Source organism: Lepus europaeus, chromosome 14 (genome assembly GCF_033115175.1).
Source record: "Lepus europaeus isolate LE1 chromosome 14, mLepTim1.pri, whole genome shotgun sequence".
NCBI classification, from domain to species: Eukaryota; Metazoa; Chordata; class Mammalia; order Lagomorpha; family Leporidae; genus Lepus; species Lepus europaeus.
Window position 1 is genome coordinate 20,148,038 of NC_084840.1, and position 21,581 is coordinate 20,169,618.

General features: G+C 60.7%; 1 protein-coding gene across 1 annotated transcript; it reads left to right on the forward strand.

Annotated features, from left to right (window-relative positions):
* Positions 1-314: 314 nt before the first annotated feature.
* On the forward strand, positions 315-20,533 carry CNTN2 (contactin 2). Its single transcript, XM_062211283.1, has 22 exons — positions 315-446; positions 5,040-5,184; positions 5,281-5,456; positions 5,638-5,733; positions 6,078-6,287; positions 6,498-6,597; positions 7,637-7,812; positions 8,129-8,265; positions 8,591-8,720; positions 10,477-10,627; positions 10,719-10,846; positions 11,146-11,321; positions 11,726-11,846; positions 12,524-12,682; positions 13,233-13,382; positions 14,756-14,826; positions 15,097-15,331; positions 15,655-15,767; positions 16,672-16,858; positions 17,161-17,273; positions 17,953-18,121; positions 18,441-20,533. The coding sequence occupies exons 1-22, from the start codon at positions 377-379 to the stop codon at positions 18,548-18,550; spliced, it is 3,123 nt and encodes a 1,040-aa protein (XP_062067267.1). The 5' UTR covers positions 315-376; the 3' UTR covers positions 18,551-20,533.
* Positions 20,534-21,581: the final 1,048 nt, after the last annotated feature.

Here is a 21,581-nt window from a genome sequence, read left to right on the forward strand (position 1 = left end):
TGGCCCCCCTGCTGGCTGGAGGAGGGCCGGGTGGGGTACAGGGTAGACCCAGACTCCCAGGGGGCCCGTAGGAGGCACTCAGCCGGGGGAAGAGCTCCCGGGTAATGGCCAAGCCCCCTCCCCTGGGGCCCTGGGAGGATTAGCACTCCGGCAGCTAGCTCCCCCTGCGTCCCCCCCCCCCCCCCCGCTCTCCGCCACCGCTCTAGTCGAGGTGAAAGCATGACGGCCCCAGATGTGCCTGGGGCTGGGAGGGGTGCTCTCGGCTCACCACCAGCTGGCTGCCTCCCCAGGTCCTTCTCAGCCTCCAGCCAGACGCTGCCCGAGCTCGGCTGAGACTCCGGCTCTCAGGGCCGCACCTCTGCCTGCAGCGCCCACCATGGGGACACCTGCCAGGAGGAAGCCCCACCTGCTGCTGCTGGCCACCGTGGCCCTGGTCTCCTCTCCAGGTAAGAGGGTCCCTGGGCTCGAAAGCCCAGTGGGACCGATTAAGTTGTCGCGTCGTCACCATGGTTTTGGTGTGCTTTTAGGGATAATAGCAGTGTTGCTGTAGCACCGCTGGGGGCATTTCCTTTGGAACATACGTGTGGGTCTTCCCTTCCCTTGGAGGGAGGCACAGGAGGAAAGCGCTTCTGTGCTGCTCACTGTAAATGGAGGAAGAGAGGTGGAGAGGTGCGTGGCTCACCACGGCCACACAGTGAGATTCTGGTACTGCCGGGTCTCCACCCTCTGGGCCCGGGTTGGCACCCCCAAGGCCACCTCTGCAATGTGGGGCCACTGAGACTGAGCCACACTTATACCTTTGTTTTGTTTTAAAGATTTATTTATTTATTTGAAAGTCAGAATTACACAGAGATAAGGAGAGGCAGAGAGGTCTTCCATCTGCTGGTTCACTCCCCAGATGGCTGCAATGGCCGGAGCTGCACTGATACAAAGCCAGGAACTAGGAGCTTCTTCTGGGTCTCCCATGCAGGTGCAGGGGCCCAAGGACTTGGGCTATCTTCCACTATTTTCCCAGGCCATTGCAGAGAGCTGGATTGGAAGTGGAGCAGCCGGGACTTGAACCGGCGTCCATAAGGGGATGACAGCACTGCAGGCGGCAGCTTTATCTGCTATGCCACAGTGCCGGCCCCTTCACTTATAGCTTTAAAATGATCTCGGATGCACTGGCCACATTTGTTCTGGGCCATCCTTGCACAGACTCTAGAACATTCCATCAAATCCAGAAAGTTCTCCTGGGTAGAGCATCCTTGCAGAGGGACTGACTGGAGCAGGAGATGGGGCATAGCAGGGAGGTCAGGCAGAGGGTCTCATCCCAGAGGAGGCCGGAGAAGGTGAGGGAAGGGGGCTCTGGGGGCCCCCGTGTCCTGGAACAGGAGGGAGGTGTCCGGCGCCTGCTCTCTGAGGGCTCTGCTGGGACCCCAGCCCGATCGACGGGCGTCTCTTTCTGCCCTAAAGGAGGAGGAGCATGCTCTGTGGTCCTCTGGAGTGCCACCCGCCTGGTACCCCACCTCTTCCCCTCAGTCCTGGCAGGGCCCCAGCCGCCGTTCTCACTGGGGGCTGCCACGGGTGTCCACCCAGACCTCCTTGTCTGTCGGAGCTGCCTCCTGACCCTGCTGGGAAATGGGTGGAGTGGGGAGCCCTGGTGCACCAAGAGGGCACAGGAGAGGTGCACAGGCCTCTCACACGCCCTAAGTCGGGGACAGAGCAGTGCTGGCCCCACCCCATCAAAGGCAGGGTCCTGGGCAGCCCCCAGGGTCCTCAGATCCAGAGGTACAGAAAGGCGACCCCCAGGGGCCAGGGCCCGCTTGGCCACCTCCCAGAAGTCAGGGAAAGACAAAAGGACCGAATGCCGGCACTCGTCCCCTACACCTGCCGGCAAGGGGCCGCTGCTCTCGGTTTCCTTGCAGACTTTCCCTAGGGACATAGCTGTGGATCCCAGCACTGCAGTGCTGGGTGGGGCGGCCAGGAGTCCCCCCCCCTCAGCTCTGTAGCCCCTCCCTCAGCAAGGCCTCTGACTCCGTGTTTGGGAAGAGTGTTACCCGCACAGGGAACCGGGGAGTCGGAGGATGCGGAACAAGGACGGCGGGGAAGGGCTGGTCTTGCCTGGGTGTGCGCGTGTGTGCATATATGGGGAGAGAGCACGTGCGGGGGTGAGTGCCATGGGATAAAGTGGAGGGCCGTGCGTGTGCAGAAGTGCACACGTGGGGAAGGTGCGTGTGCAGGTGAGTGTGAGTCGTTGTGGAGGACGTGGGGGCGAGGGTGAGTGTGAGAGGGCGGAGGGGGAGGCACTGCATGGGGCTGCTCCATGGGTGGTGGCGGCCATCTGGAGGGCCTTCAGCCCCGTGGCCCTGCACAGGCCCCGAGGCCGTTTTTCCCGTGTGGATCCCAGGGCCTCACTGTGAGTGACTCTGACCCCGCACTTCTGAGCTGCAGAAGGGCCTGGCGTGGTTCTGATGGGAAAGTGAAGTCGAGAATCCTGGATGCCAGGCGAAGAACGCTGGGGAGCGGTGGCGTTGGGCTCGGTGGGTGAGACACCCTCGTCCACATTGGGGCATCTGCATTTGATGCCCAGCCCCAGCTTCCTGCTAACGTTGACCCTGGGAGGCAGCAGATGATGGCTCGAGTACTCTGCTCCCTGCCACCCCCGTGAGAGACCTGGGTGGGGTTCTTGACTCCTGACTTCCACCTGGCCCAGCCCCAGCTGTTGTGGCTATTTGGGGAATGAACCAGCGGATGAAAGAGCTTTATCTCTTTCAAAACAAATTTTTTTAAAGATTTATTTATTTATTTGAAAGGCAGAGTTACAGAGAGGCAGAGGCAGAGAGAAGTCTGCTGGTCCACTCCCCAAATGGCCACAATGGCTGGAGCTGCACTGATTGGAAGCCAGGAGCCAGAGCTTCTCCCAGGTCTTCCATGCAGGGGCAGGGGCCCAAGGCCCTGGGCCATCTTCTATTGCTTTCCCAGGCCATAGCAGAGAGCTGGATCAGATGTAGAGCAGCCAGGACTTGAACCAACTCCCATATGGGATGCTGGCCCTGTGGGAGGCAGCTTTACTCGCTACGCCACAGCGCCAGCCCCACAAATAAATTTTTAAGAAGTTTTTTAAGCAGGATGCAGGCTGCAAGGTGAGGCTACCGAGGCCAAACCCCCGTGCCTGCTCCATCTTGCCGTGAGACTTGGGGTGCATTACTTTAACGTTTCTAGATCTCAGCTTCTACATCAGTAAAGTAAGAAAATGGCAGCATCTTGTGGAGGGGTCTTGACAGACCTGGAGCCCGGTGTCCGACACAGGCAGGAAGCTTAGCTCGCACAGTAGCAGCGATGCTGTCTGTTACTGCCTTTGCTCTTATGTGATGATTATGAATAATGGCACCTGCTTATGATTGCATGTCCACACACGTCTGTGAAGATACACAGGGCCGTGGATAATGTGTGTGCATGGGGGACGGGCGTGTGTGTGTCCCTTGGAGTAGCATAAGGAGGGCCATGTGCACCTGAGGGTGATGCTGTGTGCAGGTGTCGGCTGAGTGCACAGGAGAAAGCTTTTCCAGAAAGATAGACGACCTTGATGCATCCGTGCCCCCAGCCCACTCAATGCCCCCCCACCCCCGAGCTGCTGGTGCTGCTGTTGTACAGGGTGATTCCCGGCAGCCTGGCTGCCTCCCTCCCCTCCCAGCAGGCTCAGCTGGGGCAGGGGTCCCTTCCCTCGGCCACCATCATTAACTTGGGATTAAGCTGGGCTCTCCAACAGAGATGAGGCAGCCTGGGGCGGCAGCGAGCGGGGGGCTGCCCGCACTGGGCCATTTCAGGGAGCCCTGCCTCCTCCCTCATTCTGAGAGCTGCTAAACAGCTGCCCCCTCCCCCAGGGGGCTGAGGGCTGGGCCTCAGCTGCAGCCTGGCTGCCCCCCGCCCCCCACCCCTGGAAGAGAGCTGATAGCTGGATGCTCTGAGACAGGAGGCACTAATTGGTTGGGGGGAGCCCTCCACCCACAACCCACCAAGGAGGGCAGACAGGCAGCTTCACAGAGAGGTAGGAGCCAATTATAGGGGCCTGTGCCCACCCAGTGCCACAGCAGCCAAGTGAACTGGTCCCGCCAGTCTGCAGACTGAGCCACCCTGCCCCGGTGATGTAGGACAATGGTGCATGCAAAGAGAAGCCCGGGGCTCCGTCTGCACGCGGGCTGCCCATCTGTTCAGCACTCAGGAGACCCGGGGTCTGGACCGACCGTGCCAGACCTGCCAAAGCACCGTGGGCAAGTCACTCCCTCTCCTGGGCGTCCCTTCCTTGATTTGCAACACTGGGATTTTGTAAGAGGGCCACCCGCCCAGCCTCCTCCCGGCCTCCATCCCCCTCCCGGGCTTCAGCTCAGCCCGCTGGTGGGCGTCTCCTCTCAGGGCCCTGGAGGTGAATCTGGAGGTGGGTGGAGACTTCTGCTACTTGCCCAAGGTCAAGCCTGGCTCCAGCCGAGCACTGTTGGCTGGGCCTCGTTGAGGGACATTGGATTCCGGGAACACACAGGTGCACCTGCCACGCACCCCCTGCCCTGCGGATTTTCTCTGGAGCTCCCCAACAGCTCCCCCAGGGCGGTGGCCACTGCCTCCACTCTGAGGACCCCAGCATATTCTTGACCCTAAATGCCACCGCGCCACTTGCCACTTCATACTCTCGGCACGGTGTCTCCCTCCCTGGACTCGAGCTCCTGGGGGATGAAGGACTGTGTCTCGGTCATTTTTGCAGCTGGTCTCTAGCCCAGTGCCAGGTACACAGCAGGTGTCCCATACCCGCAGGTGTAGGATGGGTAATTGAACTAACGTGACCAGATGAGGCCTGTCCAACCCATTTAAGTCCAGTGTTAAATTCATTAAAATAAAACACACAGCTGGGCCTCTCTGCCTCACTAGTCCCAAGGGCCCGGGGGCTCCCGCTCTGAGCTGTGCAGGACACGGGACACCCTAGCCATTGCTTTGATGCAAGCCCAGGCCAGCTCGAGCGGGGCCCCAGGCGCTGAGGCGGTCTCTGTCTGTGTCCCCCTCTGCAGCCTGGACCGCGGCCCCGGGATCGCCCGCCACCTTTGGGCCCGTCTTCGAAGAGCAGCCCCTTGGCCTGCTGTTCCCTGAGGAGTCCACAGAAGAGCAGGTGATGCTGGCGTGCCGCGCCCGGGCCAGCCCCCCGGCCACCTACAGGTGAGGACCTGTGGTGGCTGCGGGCAGCAGTCTGGTTCTCCCTCCCCCCGGCCCAGCCGCGGACACACAGGTTCCGCTGCCTGTCCCCTGCTGCAGGTGGAAGATGAATGGTACCGACATGAAGCTGGCGCCCGGCTCCCGTCACCAGCTGATGGGGGGCAACCTGGTCATCATGAACCCCACCAAGGCCCAGGACGCCGGCGTCTACCAGTGCCTGGCCTCCAACCCAGTGGGCACCGTCGTCAGCAGAGAGGCTGTGCTCCGCTTTGGCTGTGAGATCCGGGGCGGGGCGTGGGAGTGCAGGGCCATGATACGGAGGGAAGAGGGGCTCTCCCGCCCTCCCGCCACGTGTCCTGGTGAACTGCCACTTCCCAGTGGAGGATGCCTTGGGGAGGGGGTGCCCAGGCTTGGGGGAAGATGCCTGAGCCCCTGCTGCCCCCACCCCCCCTCCAGTCCTGCAGGAGTTCTCTAAGGAGGAGCGGGACCCGGTGAAGACCCACGCGGGCTGGGGGGTGATGTTGCCCTGTAACCCACCTGCCCACTACCCAGGTGAGTCGGGGCCCTGGGTTGGGTTAGGCGGAGGGCACAAGAGGGCCTCTGGCTGCTCAGTGGAGGATGGGCTGACAGGTGGAGAGTGGCCCCGCGGAGGGTAACAGACCCCGGCCCTGGGTGAGTCTGTTTCCAGCTCCATCCCTGCTTCCCCCTTCAGCCTGGAAGTCCCTGAGGGCTGTGCTCCCTGGGGACATCTTCCTCCCAGGTGTCCCCTTAATTCAGAGCACCGGGGGCTCTCAGCACTGGGTCTGCAGGTCCCACTGGCACACTGGGGTCCCCCTGCGCCGTCCCGTGAGCCCAGCAGCCCCTGGTTTCCTCACCCTCCCACCATTGCCACCCAGGCTTGTCCTACCGCTGGCTCCTCAACGAGTTCCCCAACTTCATCCCCACGGATGGGCGTCACTTCGTGTCCCAGACCACCGGGAACCTGTACATCGCCCGCACCAATGCCTCAGACCTGGGCAACTACTCCTGCCTGGCCACCAGCCACATGGACTTCTCCACCAAGAGCGTCTTCAGCAAGTTTGCGCAGCTCAACCTGGCGGCTGAAGGTCAGGAGGCAGCGCGGGCGGGGAGCCAGGGAGCTGGGGGCAGCTGGACACAGGGTCCAGGCCTGGCCCCCAGTCCTCCTGCCACACAGGGCTGGAGACTCCCCAGCCGTCCAGACACTGTGGGTGCTGATGGATGCTGAGGTCCTAGGCGCAGGTGCACCTGCCCTGGCAGCATTGGTGCTTGGTGAGCAAAATCCCTCTCTTCCCCAGACCCCCGGCTCTTTGCGCCCAGCATCAAGGCCCGGTTCCCTGCAGAGACCTACGCACTGGCAGGGCAGCAGGTCACCCTGGAGTGCTTCGCCTTTGGCAAGTGAGTGGAGGAGGAGGCAGTCCCTGAGGTTGGGCACAGTGATGCCCAGGCTGAGGTCAGGCTCAGTGCTCGGCCATCCTGGTGCCTCTGGCAGGCTCCTGGGGCGTGCTGGACACACAGTGGGTCTGGCCCACACTCGCCAATGCTCTGGCTAAGGCATCACATGTCAGGGGCCTGATCCCGATTAGAAGACCTGGCCCCTAGCAATGATGCAGGCTCAGATGGCTGGGGTAGCGCCTGCAGGCTCCCACCCACCCAGCCTGCCCGGTTCACACCCCAGCTCTGCCACGGGCTGGCCGCTGGCCGGGCCACTGTGGGTAAGCTGCCTTGGGCTCCTTGCTTGCAAATGTTGCTAGCAGGACGCACCTCCCAGCACTGGGATGAGCAGTGAGTGAGCCCATGTGGGTGGGTGCTGAGGCGAGTGCCGGCATTTACCGAGTGTCCTGTGGCTGCTAATGGGGACTTGCTGGGGTTTTAGCCCAGAAAGTTCTCTGTCTTGCTTTCTGAGGGATGGGATTGATTGGCACGCATGTGCTCCGTGAGGGTTTGTCGAATGAGCGAAAGAGCAGAAAGTGTAGCTTGGCCCACTGTTCTTCCAAGCATCTCGGGATGGCCACTGCTTTGTGGATGGTCATGGGAAAAGCACACAGAAGGACAACACAGTAGCCCCTTGCCACTCACTGATGCCTCAGTCCCTGGCAGTACCCTGATAACTCATAAGAAAGTCTCTTTGAAAAGTGGGGTGAGGGGAAGAGGGTCCCAGGAAGACCTAGGCACGGGGCACCGCTGGCAGGTGCCGGGTGTGGGCTGGCCCGCTGCAGGGCACCGACCCCGCCATGGGCCTGCGACATCATTGCCGCAGCAGGTGGGTACAGGAGCCATTTCTGGCCCCTTTCCTACTCGTGTTCGGTGGGTGTCCTCTGCCCCCGACTCCCCAGCCCAGACACTTGCCCTGATGCATCTCAGGAGGGTCCAAAAGTGTGGGTCCCAGGAGCAGCAGTGCTCAGCCCATCCCCTCTGGCTTTGTCTCCCCTACCAGCCCTGTCCCCAGGATCAAGTGGCGCAAAGTGGATGGCTCCTTGTCCCCGCAGTGGGCCACCGCTGAGCCCACCCTGCAGATCCCCAGCGTCAGCTTTGAGGACGAGGGCACCTACGAGTGTGAGGCGGAAAACTCCAAGGGCCGTGATACTGTCCAGGGACGCATCATCGTGCAGGGTACAGGGCCAGGACATCCCCCCCTGCCTCCCCTGTCCCTGAGAAGGGACCCCAAGGGCTTCACTGGGTGTGGGAACAGAGGCTGGCGCACGGCTGGCTCGGAGCACCTGTCGGGTGCAGCACTAGTGGGTACTAGTGATTGATGGCCCTAGAGGGCCACCATGCTTGTGCCTGCCTCCTCCTGCCCTGCCCTCCTTCCCACCCTAGAATGTACATGGCGCCCCCTGCTGTGTGGCACGAGCACTGCACCTAGTCATTCGGTTTTGTGGAGGCTCCTCCCAGCTCTACCAGGTTTTCTCTCCCCTCCTCCCCACAGCTCAGCCCGAGTGGCTCAAGGTGATCTCAGACACGGAGGCCGACATTGGCTCCAACCTACGTTGGGGCTGTGCGGCTGCCGGCAAGCCCAGGCCCACTGTACGCTGGCTGCGGAACGGGGAGCCCCTGGCCTCCCAGGTAGGAGACCCAGGGCCCCTCACCCCTGCCCCGTGGACGGCCCCTCTGGGTTCTAGGTGCCTCTTTCCCGGAGAGTCCCATGGCCACCGGCTGGAGCCGGACAGAGGCCCAGAGCCCTGGGTCCAGGTGCAGCCACAGAAAGGGCCGTGGCCCTGCGAACATCCCCTCACCCCTCTGGGAAGCCCTGGGAGTCTGAGTGCTGAGACCCAGGAGCCCACTCTGTGGGGCTGTTGAGGTCTCCCCTGCATGTGCCCCTGCCAGCCCCTCCTCCCTGATCCCGAGATCCTGATCCCCCTGCCCTGCTGGGCCGGGCTCTGCTGCACAGAACCGGGTGGAGGTGTCGGCCGGGGACCTGCGCTTCTCCAGGCTGAGCCTGGAGGACTCGGGCATGTACCAGTGCGTGGCAGAGAACAAGCACGGCACCATCTACGCCAGCGCCGAACTGGCCGTGCAAGGTGGGGCCCTGAGCACACGCGGGGGTGGGGGACGGCTCCGGTTCCCACCATGGCGGTTCTTTCTTTAAAGAAACTTTTTAGATTATCTTTTTATTTCAAAGAGTTGGGGGGGGGCGGGAGGGAGGGAGGGAAGGAGGAAGAGGAATCTTCCATCTGCCAGCTCCCAAAACGGCCACAAAGGTCGGGGCTGGGCCAGGCCAAAGCCAGGAGCTTCATCCAGGTCCATACGTGGGTGCAGGGGCCCAAGCTCTTTCCCAGGAGCGTTAGCAGGGAGCTGGATGGGAAGTGGAGCAGTTGGGACTTGAACTAGCGTCCACAGGGGATGTCGGTGCTGCAGGTCTTGGTTTTAACCCACTGCACGCCAGCCCTATGACCAAAGCACGTCTGAGCTCAAGTACACGCGCACATGCATGCCTGGAACCTTGGTTCCCATCAGCTGAGTGGGAGCCCGGCGCTGCCTTCACTGCTGCACCGAACGCCCACCCCGAGTTGCTCAACTCCTGGCTCCGTGTCTCAATGTATCTGATGTGGGCGGCACAGTTCTGTCTGGAGGTGGTTGAGAGGAGTAAACGAGACCACAAAGGATGCATAGAGGGGGAGGGGCAAATAAACACAAGATAAAAAGTAAATCAATTCAAAAGGCAAGAAAAACACAGGATGTGCAGGTGTGTGGTGCAGCAGCTGACTCCTCTTGGGATGTCGGCATTCAAGCCCCTCCACCTCCCGACTCCAGCTTCCTGCTAATGCGCTCAGGAGGCAGCAGGTGATGGCTCAAGTGCTTGGGTCCCTGCCAGCCACATGGGAGACCCGAATGGAGGGCCAGGCTCCTGGCTTCAGCCCGGCCCGGCCCTGGCTGTTGCAGGCATTTCAGGAATGAACCAGAGAAGGAAGGTGTGTCTCTCCCTTTCAAATCAATGAAAATAATTTTAAGATAATACAGCATAAAGCAAATACAGGGGAGCAGGGGGCCAGGAGGGCTAGCTGGTCAGAGAAGAGATCCCTGAGGAAGTCACGTCTGGGCTGACAGAGTGGTGAGAGCCAGTCACGTGAAGATCTAGGAATTCCTTTAGAAATAAAAAGTTTATTTATTTGAAAGGCGGAGACTGAGACCTTCCCTCTGCTGGTTCACTCCCAAAATGGCCACAATGAAGCCAGGAGCTTCATCTGGGTCTCCCATGTGGGTGCAGGGCCCCAAGCACTTGGGCCACCTTCCACTGCTTTTCCCAGGCCATAGCAGGGGCTGGCTCAGAAGCAGAGCAGCCAGGACTTGAACCTGCGCCCTGCTGTGGGGTGCTGTCATTGCACGTGGAGGCTTTACCTGCTGAGCCCCACATTTTGGGAATTTCCAGGCAAATTTTTATAGCAAGGGCGAAGGTCTCGAGGCAGAAAAAGATGTGGCAACTTCAAAGGACCAGAGAGTGGCCAGCTGGCTGAGCACAGGGAGGGAGGGCGCAACGGAGCCAGGGGTGGCTGGGCTGGGCCCTGGGGAGGAGTTGGACTTCACTCTGGGGTCCAGGATTGCACCTGCTGGGTGGACTGCAGAAGGAAAGCACAGCAACAGGAAGGCCCCTAGGGGGCGCAGGAGAGGCGGTGGCTTGGGGGTGATGAGAAGGGCTGGGTCCAGACTGGGTTCTGGAGGTGGCCGCTCCGCTGGCCTCAGGCTGTGTAGAGTGCTTAGTGTGGCAGTGAGGTCTCCATCAGCATCACGGGGTTACTCCTGGCCGGGGTACTATGCAGCTCTCCCCTTTCTTTCCAGCGCTGGCCCCTGACTTCCGGCTGAATCCTGTCAGACGCCTGATCCCGGCAGCCCGCGGGGGTGAGGTCACTATCCCCTGCCAGCCCCGGGCGGCCCCCAAGGCTGTGGTGCTGTGGAGCAAAGGCACAGAGATCCTGGCCAACAGCAGCAGGTAGCCACCACGCCCCTCCCTGAGCCCCGCCCCCTGCCTGTGGCTCCCATGAGCCCCAGGGAGGGCCAGCTCCGCTTTGTCCATGCTGCAGAGTCACCGTGACTCCAGACGGCACCCTCATCATCAGAAACATCAGCCGGTCGGACGAGGGCAAATACACCTGCTTTGCGGAGAACTTCATGGGCAAAGCCAACAGCACGGGAATCCTGTCTGTGCGCGGTGAGGGCTGTGGCTGGGCTCGGCAGGGTGCTGCCCTCGCCACCCTTCTGCCCTCGTGTCCCCATTTGACTCCTGGTTTGGTTCTGAGGCAACCCCAGCACTCAAGGTTTGCTTGGGACCGCCCACTCGCCACCATCTGGAATCTGGTGCTCCCTGCCTGCCTGGCCCACGTTCCTGGGGCTGCAGAGGGCTCGGGCCATCTGTGGTGACACTGCCTCTGCCCCGCCCTACAGCCCCCCACCCCGCCTGGGCCCTCCTACTCCCCACCCCCCACCCAGGGGACTTGTTTTTCTCGGCAGATGCAACCAAGATCACCCTAGCCCCCTCGAGTGCTGACATCAACCTGGGTGACAACCTGACCCTCCAGTGCCACGCCTCCCACGACCCCACTATGGACCTCACATTCATCTGGACCCTGGATGACTTCCCCATCGACTTCGATAAGCCCGGGGGTCACTACCGGAGGGCCAGCGCGGTGAGTCCCAGGCCCACAGCCCCCATGGAGTCCCCACTCAGAAGCCCCGCCCCAAGCCCAACAAGCCCCACCTTGGATTGATACCCCGGGGCTGGTGCCACCCACAAAACATTCACTTGGGAGAGGCTTGGGGACAAACCTAGCATTCCAAGTGCCTGAAGACTTCGCTCCCCTCTGCTGCTCTCACTGTTCCGCTCCAGTGCGAATTCACTTGGACTGGCATCAGCCCCTGTAACTTAACTTTGTGGGTCTCCAGTGCTAGTAGGCGGGGAGTAGCTGACTGCTCCCACTGAAGACAGGAACACGGAGATGCACAGGGCCCCCGGCCGTCACCGAGCAGGGCTCCCAAGCTCTGCCTCCGGTCCGCTGCTCTGACTCACGCTCCTGGCTGTCCCTGTGTACAGAAGGAAACCGTCGGGGACCTGACCATCCTCAACGCCCAGCTGCGCCATGGTGGGAAATACACGTGCATGGCCCAGACGGTGGTGGACAGCGCATCCAAGGAGGCCACGGTCCTGGTCCGAGGTGACGGGGCTCCCATTCCACCCCCACCGCAATGGCCCAGAGGCCAGCTGGGCTGCTCTCGCCTCCCTCCACGGCCCCCTCCCCCCACGGCCCTGGGGAAGGACTTCCCATGGAGCCTGCTGAGCTGGAGCCATGCCTCGATTCTTCCCAGGTTCTCAATGAATAGGAGATTTTTCTGCCAAAGCCAAACTTTACCACCACCAGAAGTTTGGCTCGGCAGCTTAGCTGCCACTTGGGAAGCCCACAGCCCTCCTCGCAGAGGGCCTGGCTTCAAGGCCCCGCACCATTCTCCATTGCAGCCTCCAGCTAACACACACCCTGGTGGGCAGCTCAAGGGGAGACCCACACCCAATTCCTGACTCCTGGCTTCCACCTGCCCAGCCTTGGTTTTTGTGGGCATTTGGGGATTGAACCTGTCTCAAATAAAGCACATTCCAAGACAGGACTCCTTTGCTGAGCACAGTGCTGAGACACTGTTCCGCCCCTCTGGGCGTGGCCTCTGTGATGCCCCAGCAGGCCCTGCCCTGCCCCATCCTCCCGCCCTGGGGTGTGCTCACTGCACCCTCTGCCGTGTTCTGTCTTACTACTGCACCAGCCTCAGTGGGGCCTGGAGGCGGGCTCAAGTTTGAAGCAGCCCAATTCTTCCTCACCGTGTTCTGACCTCTTTCTTGGTGCAGGTCCACCAGGTCCCCCAGGAGGCGTGGTGGTGAGGGACATTGGCGACACCAGCGTCCAGCTCAGTTGGAGCCGGGGCTTCGACAACCACAGTCCCATCGCCAAGTACACCCTCCAAGCACGCACTCCGCCTGCAGGGAAGTGGAAGCAGGTTCGGACCAGTAAGTAACGAGGCCCTGCTGGGGGCAGTGCTGAGAAGGCCTGGCTGCGTGTGGCAGGTGCGAGGGGCCGAGAGTCAGGGCTGAGCCACGAGCTTCAGGGCGAGGCAGTGGGGAGCTGGTCCCCAGGAAGCAAGGGGGGTGGGTCAGAGGCAGCAGTGTTGTTTGTGCCCTTGAAGAACTTGCTGGAACAGTGAAAACATCCAGGAAGGGGTGGGGGCGCACACAGCAGTAACAAAGGCACCAGGATGGGGAAGCCGCCTCCTTTGAAAAGCGGAGACGGAGATCTCCCTTCACTGGTTTACCCCCAAATGCCCACAACAGCCAGGGCTGAAACGGGGTGTAGTCAGGAGCCCAAAAACGCAATCCAGCCATCACCTGCTTCCCAGGGCGGTGTCAGCTGGAGCCCAGGTGTAACTCCCACCCCTCAAGCATTCCTGAGGTGTGTGCAGGCCCCGCAGTCGGGGCTGGGCGGAAGGGGCAGTCCAGGCCCAGTGCCTTCCTCTGCGTCCATGAGTGACTGCTGGTGCAGTGAGGCCCTGGTGCCTTGCAGATCCTGCCAACATCGAGGGCAATGCCGAGACCGCCCAGGTGCTGGGCCTCACGCCGTGGATGGACTACGAGTTCCGGGTCTTAGCCAGCAACATCCTGGGCACAGGGAAGCCCAGCGGGCCTTCCAGCAGGATCAGGACCAAGGAAGCAGGTCAGTGTCGGTGTCTCGACAAGAACCATCGCCAGAGCAGAGAACCCAGGGCCGCTTAGAGGAGTCTCGAGCAAGCAGCCGGTACCCTGAGTTCCAACTCGCACCTGACCTCAGAGTCCCTGAGAAAGCACCACGTTAGGGCCAGGGCCACCGCTAGACCATCGCGGCCAAAACCCTCGTTCTAAAACTGTCAACCTGACTGCGTGAGAATCCACAGATTTTTTTTTTTTTTTAAGCTAACTTTTTAAACTGAAAAAAGACATGAGAATGAGTCAAAGGCTGAACTTGAACCCGGGACCTCGGAAGGGCACAGGCCGCAGTAATCTGTTCCTGGGGAAGAGGAACACGAGTGTTAGACTGTTTTAGGGGAGGTCTGTGTGGACCTTTGGAACGGTCAGCCAGCAGCCTTCAGTGAAAGGTGTGCAGGGAGGCACAGGTCCCAGCAGGCACTCGCCAAGGGCTCCTGAGTGTCTCCACTGCATTTGCAGCTGGGGACCCAGAGTGCGTGCCCTGGAGCCCCGCCCCTCCTCCCGCGGACGCAGACCGCGAGGCTCTGTGCCCACGAACACGTCCAGGGAACTCTCCTGAGTCAGAAATTCCAGAGGCTGCGCTGTCTCTGGCCCTCGAGCTTCCTGGAGAGTCGAATGTGGGGTGGAGAGGGGGTCTCCTCTATGCTGGTGTCCCAGGAGTTGGTGGGCACAAGACTGCGGGGATGCACAGGTATGGCTTTCAAATCCCAGGTGCTGGGTTCAAGTTCAAGTTGTGCCACGTATCAGCTTGCTGACTGGGGCAAGCCATTTATCTGCTCTGAGCCTTGGTCTCTCCTCCCATAGAGGGCGATAATAAGGCCCGCCTCCTCACGGTGGGCGTGTTTAAGGCCTTAGGAGACAGTGCAAAGTCTCCAGTTGCTGGATTCCCTGCAGAAAGATTCTGACCCCCGCCGAGCCGCGAAAGCTCATGGAACACATCCTTGTTCTAGTACCAGCCTTGCCTAATACTGGAGACAATCAGGAAATTAAATCTGCCACTTACACAAAAAACAGTCATAAACACCCTAGGGACCAAACGACATGCATTTTTTCACTCATTTCCTGCATTAGCTGCACTTCTGAGCTATTTCTCACCCTAATTTAAAGCAAACTGGGTTGGTCCCTGGGACTCGGCTTACGTCGACAGGGGTGAGGAGGAGTCACTTTTGGGGCTGCTACTGTCAGCCAGGGCTTCTCTGATCTTCCCACGCTGGCCCTGAGGGAAACATGGCCAGAGCAACAGCTGCAGGATGAGACCAAGGCCCCAGTGACAGGGTGTCCCATCCCAGGATGCTCTGCCCGGACAGCCTTGCCACTAACAAGTCGCATCTGTGTCCCTGGCAGCCCCCTCAGTGGCACCGTCAGGACTCAGCGGAGGAGGGGGAGCCCCTGGGGAGCTCGTCGTTAACTGGACGGTAAGCTGGCAGGGACAGAGGCAGGCGCATGCCTCCTGTCCCCGTGCTGTTGGGGTCAAGGCCTTCCCTAGCTCCTGCTTTAGCGCAGCACAGAAAGGACCCCTGCCTGGTTCAAACTCAAAAGCTGACAACTTTCCTGTCCCCTCCCCTGGCACCTGCCGCAGGCACAGGCATCCTGGGCTGCCCCACCTTGAAGGGCGGGTGGAGCCAGCGGGTGGGCAGGGAAGCGCGCCCACGGCCCCGCGCCCACGCCACGCTCTTGCCCCTCAGCCCATGTCACGGGAGTACCAGAACGGAGACGGCTTCGGCTACCTGCTGTCCTTCCGCAGGCAGGGCAGCGCCAGCTGGCAGACCGCCCGGGTGTCTGGTGCCGACGCCCAGTACTTTGTCTACAGCAACGAGAGCGTCCAGCCCTACACACCCTTTGAGGTCAAGATCCGCAGCTACAACCGCCGTGGGGACGGGCCCGAGAGCCTCACCGCGCTGGTGTACTCTGCGGAGGAAGGTGGGCTGCCCCTGGAACTGCCACGTGTCCCCAGGGCTGGGCAGGGCGGCGCCACTCAAACTCCAAGCTCCATTTGCTAGGAGCTGGCGAGGCCCTGGGGTCTAAGCCCCAGGCCTCACTTCTGGCCCTTGCTACCCTGGCTCCTTGCAGGGCCAAGGCAATGGGAAGCAACGTGGGTGCTGGGGGTACTCTGAGAGCCCCCTTTGGCCTTCTTTCTGGGCCCTGGCCTCTCCTCCAAAACCCTCAGCAAAGGCTGCCCCCGGAGGGCAGTCCCAGGAGGCCCTGGGAACCCAAGCCCAAACGCATTCTGCATCCATCCCCAGAGCCCAAGGTGGTGCCTACCAAGATCTGGGCCAAAGGGGTCTCATCCTCCGAGATGAATGTGACCTGGGAACCCGTGCAGCAGGACGTGAATGGTATCCTCCTGGGGTACGAGGTGAGCAGCAGCTTGAAGCCTGGGAGGGGTACTGGGATTCAAGGCGGAGAGGGAACCCCCGCCAGCTCACTCAGGGTTCCCCCTGGACTCGCCCACTGGCTGCACACTGCATGGCCAGTCTGTGCAGTCACGCGTATGCAAACTTCACCGAGACCCCACAGCTGATGCCCACTGGGGCAGCGAGACTGGGAGGCAGCCTTGAAGTAACCACTGGGCTACAGCTAGTCCTGGAAGCCAGGAGAAGAGGAGTGGGCGTGGCCTGCCCCTTTCATGCCAAGCCCCTCCCGCTTGGCATCACCTGCACAGGGACCACCGTGATCCCCTCTGGATGCCAGTCCCGAGCCTGGACCACTCTGGGCCCCTCTGGGAGGAGACATGGTGTAAGAAGGAGGGATAGAAGGAAAAGCAAAAACTGTCAGCGCCCGAGGGAGACTCCAGGCGGGGTCCACTACTGATGGAATAAACTCATTCTAGTGAGGTCAGCTTGCCACTCACTCAGCGAGGAGATCCTTGATTTGGGAGAGTACGCGGCAGATCTACCAGTGTGGTTACTACTAAGATGGGCCTGCGTTTACAGGGCAGTCCTCATAAGCTGGCTGTGGCTGGGGGCTGCTTTCCAAGTACAAATGCGCATTCACATCCCCTAGCAGAACCCACTGGGCGGAGCCTGTGCCCCACCCCCCACCTGTGCATTAGGCACCTCGGACTGGGTACCAGGCGCTGCAGGGGGAGTCACACTGGTGTGGCCTGGCTCCCTGGGATCTCGGGATTGGGTCCCGCTTCTGAGACCTGAAACAGCCACAAGCCTCCAGGTGAGCAGGAAGGAGAACAGAAAAGCGGCAGTCAGGGTAACCCTGAGACCCTGGGCTTGACTGCTGATTCTAGGGTCCCCCTGCTCTTTCAGATCCGATACTGGAGAGTTGGGGACAAAGAAGCAGCTGCTGACCGAGTGAGGACGGCAGGGCTGGACACTAGTGCCCTGGTCACTGGCCTGCATCCCAACACCAAGTACCATGTGACCGTGCGGGCTTACAACAGGGCTGGCACTGGGCCTGCCAGCCCTTCTGCCAATGCCACCACCATGAAGCCCCGTGAGTCTGGCTGCCTGGGGAGAGGGTGGGGCCAGGGGATGAGGGAAGCGCTGCAGCGGCCAGCCCTGGGCTGCACAGAACAAGGCCGCAAGTGGAAAGAACAGAGCGAGTGGGAGCCCCGGACTCTGAAGCCCCTCTTTCCTCGCCAGCCTTTGGACCTGCATGGGCTTCGTTTCTTAGGAAGTGCAGAATTTCTGGGTACAACTGCTGTAGGCAGATACCTGGGAAAGGGCTGGCTGAAGGCAGGGGTGGGTGTGCAGAACCTCCGGAAGTCTCCCCAATGCTCCCTCCCTCCCTGGCAGCTCCACAGCGCCCTCCTGGCAACATCTCCTGGACCTTCTCCAGCTCCAGTCTTAGCATTAAGTGGGACCCTGTGGTCCCCTTCCGAAACGAGTCTGCCGTCACTGGCTACAAGGTGAGGAAGGGGATCCACCAGGCCCAGGATGGGGAGGAACAGCCCCTCTGTGGCTCCAGGGAACACGGGGAACTGCAATCTATAGCAAGAGACCTGGCTGAGACAGTGGCCCAGGGTCTGTGACTATGAGAGGCATGCGGTACATGAGTGGCTCTTGGTGGCTTGCAGCAAAAACCATGAAGGCAGGGCAGGGACAGTTTGGCGGAGCAGTTAAGGTGCTGGGTAAGACGCCTACGTCTCCTCTTGGAGTGCCTGGGATCAAATCCAAGATCCATTCCGATTCCAGCTTCCTGCTAATGTGACCCTGGGAGGAAGCTGGTGATACTCACGTACTTGGGTCTGCATGTGGATGAAGTTCCTAGCAGCCTGCTTCTGCTCCTGGCTTGCGGCCGCTGTAGGCATTTAGGGAGTGAAGCAGCAGATGGCGTCACTGAAGAGAGGCCCAGTTCATGGGGCAGCGATGGCCTGGGTGGCACCTAGGGTCCTTCTAGCTCAAGGTGCTGGCAAGCACAGGTCGGCTGCTCGCAAGCTGTCTTCCCATCAGCGGGGAGCCTGGTCAGCAGGAAACTGAGGGGGTGTGGAGGCAGGGCCTCAGAGGTCCACCCCAGTGACCAGAGCTGGGAAGAGAAGGGTCAGCCCCGATGTAAGGAGGGGCCACCTGGAGACCTCCCTCCCACAGATGCTGTACCAGAATGACCTGCACCCGGCGCCCACACTCCACCTCACCAGCAAGAACTGGATAGAGATCCCGGTGCCCGAGGGCATCGGCCACTCCCTGGTACAGATTCGGACCACAGGGCCTGGAGGGGACGGGGTCCCGGCTGAAGTCCACATTGTGAAGAATGGAGGTGCTGCCCGTCCCTAAACCTTGTCCCCAGATACCTGATGAAGGGCTCATTCCCACCCAACCTCACTCCAACCCCAAGGGGAAGGCAGGCAAGAGCCCAGTGCAAAGCAGTCCCAGCCTAGGTCCCTTCCTCCTCCCCACATCCAGATGGCCAGGGAGTGAGCGTGATCCCTTTACGGGCAAAGGCAAAAGTCCTGCCATGCACTATGCTAGCCAGACCCAAAATACCACCTGGCCACCTGCACTCCCAAGGCAAGGGCCTGTCCCGAGGGTGGGGGCTGAGGCCCAGCCAACTCAGCTCCCCCCCTCCCTGGTTTCAGGCACAAGCATGATGGTGGAGAACGCGGCTGCGCACCCAGCCCCACAGCCCAGCACCCTCCTCTCCCGCTCCGTGGTGATGCTGATGCTCTTCCACTGCCTGGAGCTCTGACCTCGGCGCCCACCTCTGAAGGACTCAGCCGCCGGCCCAGGCTCCTTCCCGGTGCCAAGGTGGCCCAACACTGTGCCCGAGAGCGGTTGGCTTTTGATCCCTACTTCAAACAGTGCCCTTCTTGTAGCAGGTGGGGTATTTCATATTCTGCCACAGGACAGAACCCACCCAGACTGTTTTCTTGAAATCATGAGGCACTGGGCCTCCCAAGATGATACTGAACCCCCTGCCCGGGCCTTGGAGGCGGTCTGGCTGGACAAACGGGCATCTTCAGATTCACAGAGCTGGCACCCTGAGGCCAGAGCCCCACGCCCAGCGGAACAGTGGACACTGAGGGCTGAAGAGGGACAATGGGTAACAGCCGACACCGGGCGCTCTCCTGCATCTTCTTGGCATGCACGGCTGGACCTCCACCACCCTCCATGACTCCCTGGAGGCCCCCGCCTGCGCGGGCAGCAGGGAACCGGTGCCTGATGCCCGGGGCTGGAGCCTGTGCCCCTTCAGTATCACGGTGGGAGCTGCAAGGATCTAGAAGCTGACACCTGATGCAAAGGGGCGCCGCCTTGGCTGGAGGCAGGGGTCAGGAGCCAAGTGACGCTGCCCTCCCAGTCAACACTGCCAACCCGCCCCGTCACCCCCAGAGTGACAGGGCCACTGCAGGTGATGAAAGGGCTTAACCCCCACCAAGACCCACCCTGCACAGCCCCTGCAGGGTTTGGGCAGAAGACAGGGATCGTGGCCCACCCTCTGCCTCCAGCTCTGCTGCCAGACCTGGGCTTCTCCCACCTGCAGGCCCCGCCATCTTGTGCCTGTGAGGCAGTGCAGCATTAACTCTGTCCTAGAGTCGGAGGCGAGGGGTCAGCGTGGCCCTGCGTGTTCCCAGGAATGCCCCGGATCACCTGGCAAGATCTGCCCCAGACTGGCCCGCTCTTGCGCATTTCTCCGGAAGAAAAAGGGTTAATAAAGGGGACCTCTCTGCTGAGCTCTGGGTACATAACCAGTCACAGACATCAGAGCTAGAAGAGGTCTTAGCTGATTCGCACGGGCACCTCACTCCAGATGAGGAAAGGGCAGCGCTGAGGGGTTGGGGACGTCTGCCATCAGCCTGGAGGTGAGCGGGCTGGGAAAGAGCGCCAGAGGAACTCCTGCCTTCGGTTCAGAGTGTCCAGAGCAAGGAGGCAGTGCTGCACGTCCAAGACCTGAGGAAGAAGGCGGTGATGGTCAGTAGCGGGAGCAAACTCTGCTTCAAGAGGTTCAGGCTGGCGGTCACCAGGCCTGGCATGGATGGGGCCAGCCCAGGACATGGCATGTTCCAAGAGCCATCAAGCCCTTCTTGCCTTGCGAGCCCAGCTTCTGCTGTGACCTCCAGGTGGCTTGAACCTTCTTTTGCCCTCACTGTTGCTCCAAGAAGAGAGGCCAAAGCACGGACAGGTCCCCCGAATCCCGCAGCAGTGGCAGCATGACCCAGAGCCCAGAGCCTGTGCTCCGACAGGTGGCCTTTCACACGAGGGAGCGGCGGGTCAGCCGTGGCCTGCACGCCCCCTGAGCCTGTTCTCTGTAGTTTACAGTTAGAGTTCTATTTTGTTATGGTTTTTTAAACTTTGAAGTCCTGCTCTTTTCCTGGGCAGGTTTATGTTTTCCCACGACGATTTTCTTAAACTGGAAGCTCCCACACCTTCTCCCTGCCACCACCAGCCCCCTTCCCTGGAGCTGTCACACACGTTCCTAATCCCTGGCGAGGGTGCTAGGGGCTCAGCTATGGGGCCTTGAACTCGGCCTGGCGTCCCTCCTGGTCCTACAGAAAGGGGACCCATGTGCAGAAAGGCACCTGGCTCCACGGTAGGGAGGTGGGGGATGAGGCCGTTTCACAAAGGACTGAACCAGACAAGTTAGAGGCTGCTGCCCTAAGCTTGCCTGAAAAACATACTTGTGATTGAGACTCTGAACTCTAACAAGGTCCACTGGGGAGGGGAGAAGGCAGCCCTGCTGGGAGGCCCACAAAGGGGGCCAGAAAAACCTAACCACTGAGCAGGTAGAATTCTGGGATATAGAACCAGATCACGGCCGCTATAATCCCCCGCAGAGGTCAGGGAGGTAGTGACTAAGGTTTAGTAAGAGGGTGGGTGACTTGGGGATGTACAAGACAGTAGAATGGAACAGCTTGACAGGGTGGCTTGGAGAAGACATGAGTAGATAGATTCCCTTCCCTCCCAAGGGTCCTCTGATTTTGTGTTTTCTGCTCAGATGGCTGGGGGAGTGGTACCCCCTGCTCCAGCCATGACTCAACTCATTCAGAGGGGACAGTGAGGGCCATCACCCATAAACCAGTACCTTGCCCTGCAGCTTAGCAGCCAGTTAATGTGAGGACTAGGGACAGATGTCCAGCCTGGGACAACTCTTCGGGCTCAGGGAGACACCACCCCCCCCCCCCCGACTCTGCACACACCTGAGTTGAGCCTACAGAGCCCTCTGCCCCTTAGTCCTTGTTGCTTTGTCAGGCAGATGTATGCCGGAGTCTCAGAGCAGCAAATGGTAACAACGGTGCTAGGTGGGGAGTGCCAGGGCCAAAGGTACAGTAGGGGAAGGAGGAGGTGTCTCTTAATAAACGGGAGACGCTGAGGCTGGACATCAGGCAGAATTTCTGCAGCTAGAATGAGTAGAAGACTTTCGAGGACCGGCGGGATTTGGGTAGCCTAGGTTGAGTGAAGTGATTAGAAGGGGGAGATGCTGTAAATGACCCTCCAAACTGAGACTCCTAGACTCAAAAGGTGCTTTGGCCAAGGAAGAGGTGTGGACTCCCCATCTGCTATGGGCCCTGTACCACGGAGGGAGAAGGCTCACCCCAGGAATTCTGGCATAGCTCAGTGCTTTCCCCAGCTCATCCTGCCCCGTGGAAGCCCAACAGCCATTGCACCTGTGCCCAGGGCAGCTCAGAATGTCGGGCTCCCTGGAGCTCCTCCCTAGCAGAAGGCGGCTTTCTTCCTGGTGTCCTCTAGGTCAGGGGGACAGCAGGGACTCTCACCTGCGCTCC

Bases quoted from the DNA above. Each gene is read 5' to 3' on its own strand.
- CNTN2 (XM_062211283.1), top strand. From the start codon at position 377: ATGGGGACACCTGCCAGGAGGAAGCCCCACCTGCTGCTGCTGGCCACC. The intron at 8,266-8,590 runs GTAGGAGACCCA...TCTGCTGCACAG, and splicing joins GGGAGCCCCTGGCCTCCCAG to AACCGGGTGGAGGTGTCGGC. The intron at 10,628-10,718 runs GTAGCCACCACG...TCCATGCTGCAG, and splicing joins ATCCTGGCCAACAGCAGCAG to AGTCACCGTGACTCCAGACG.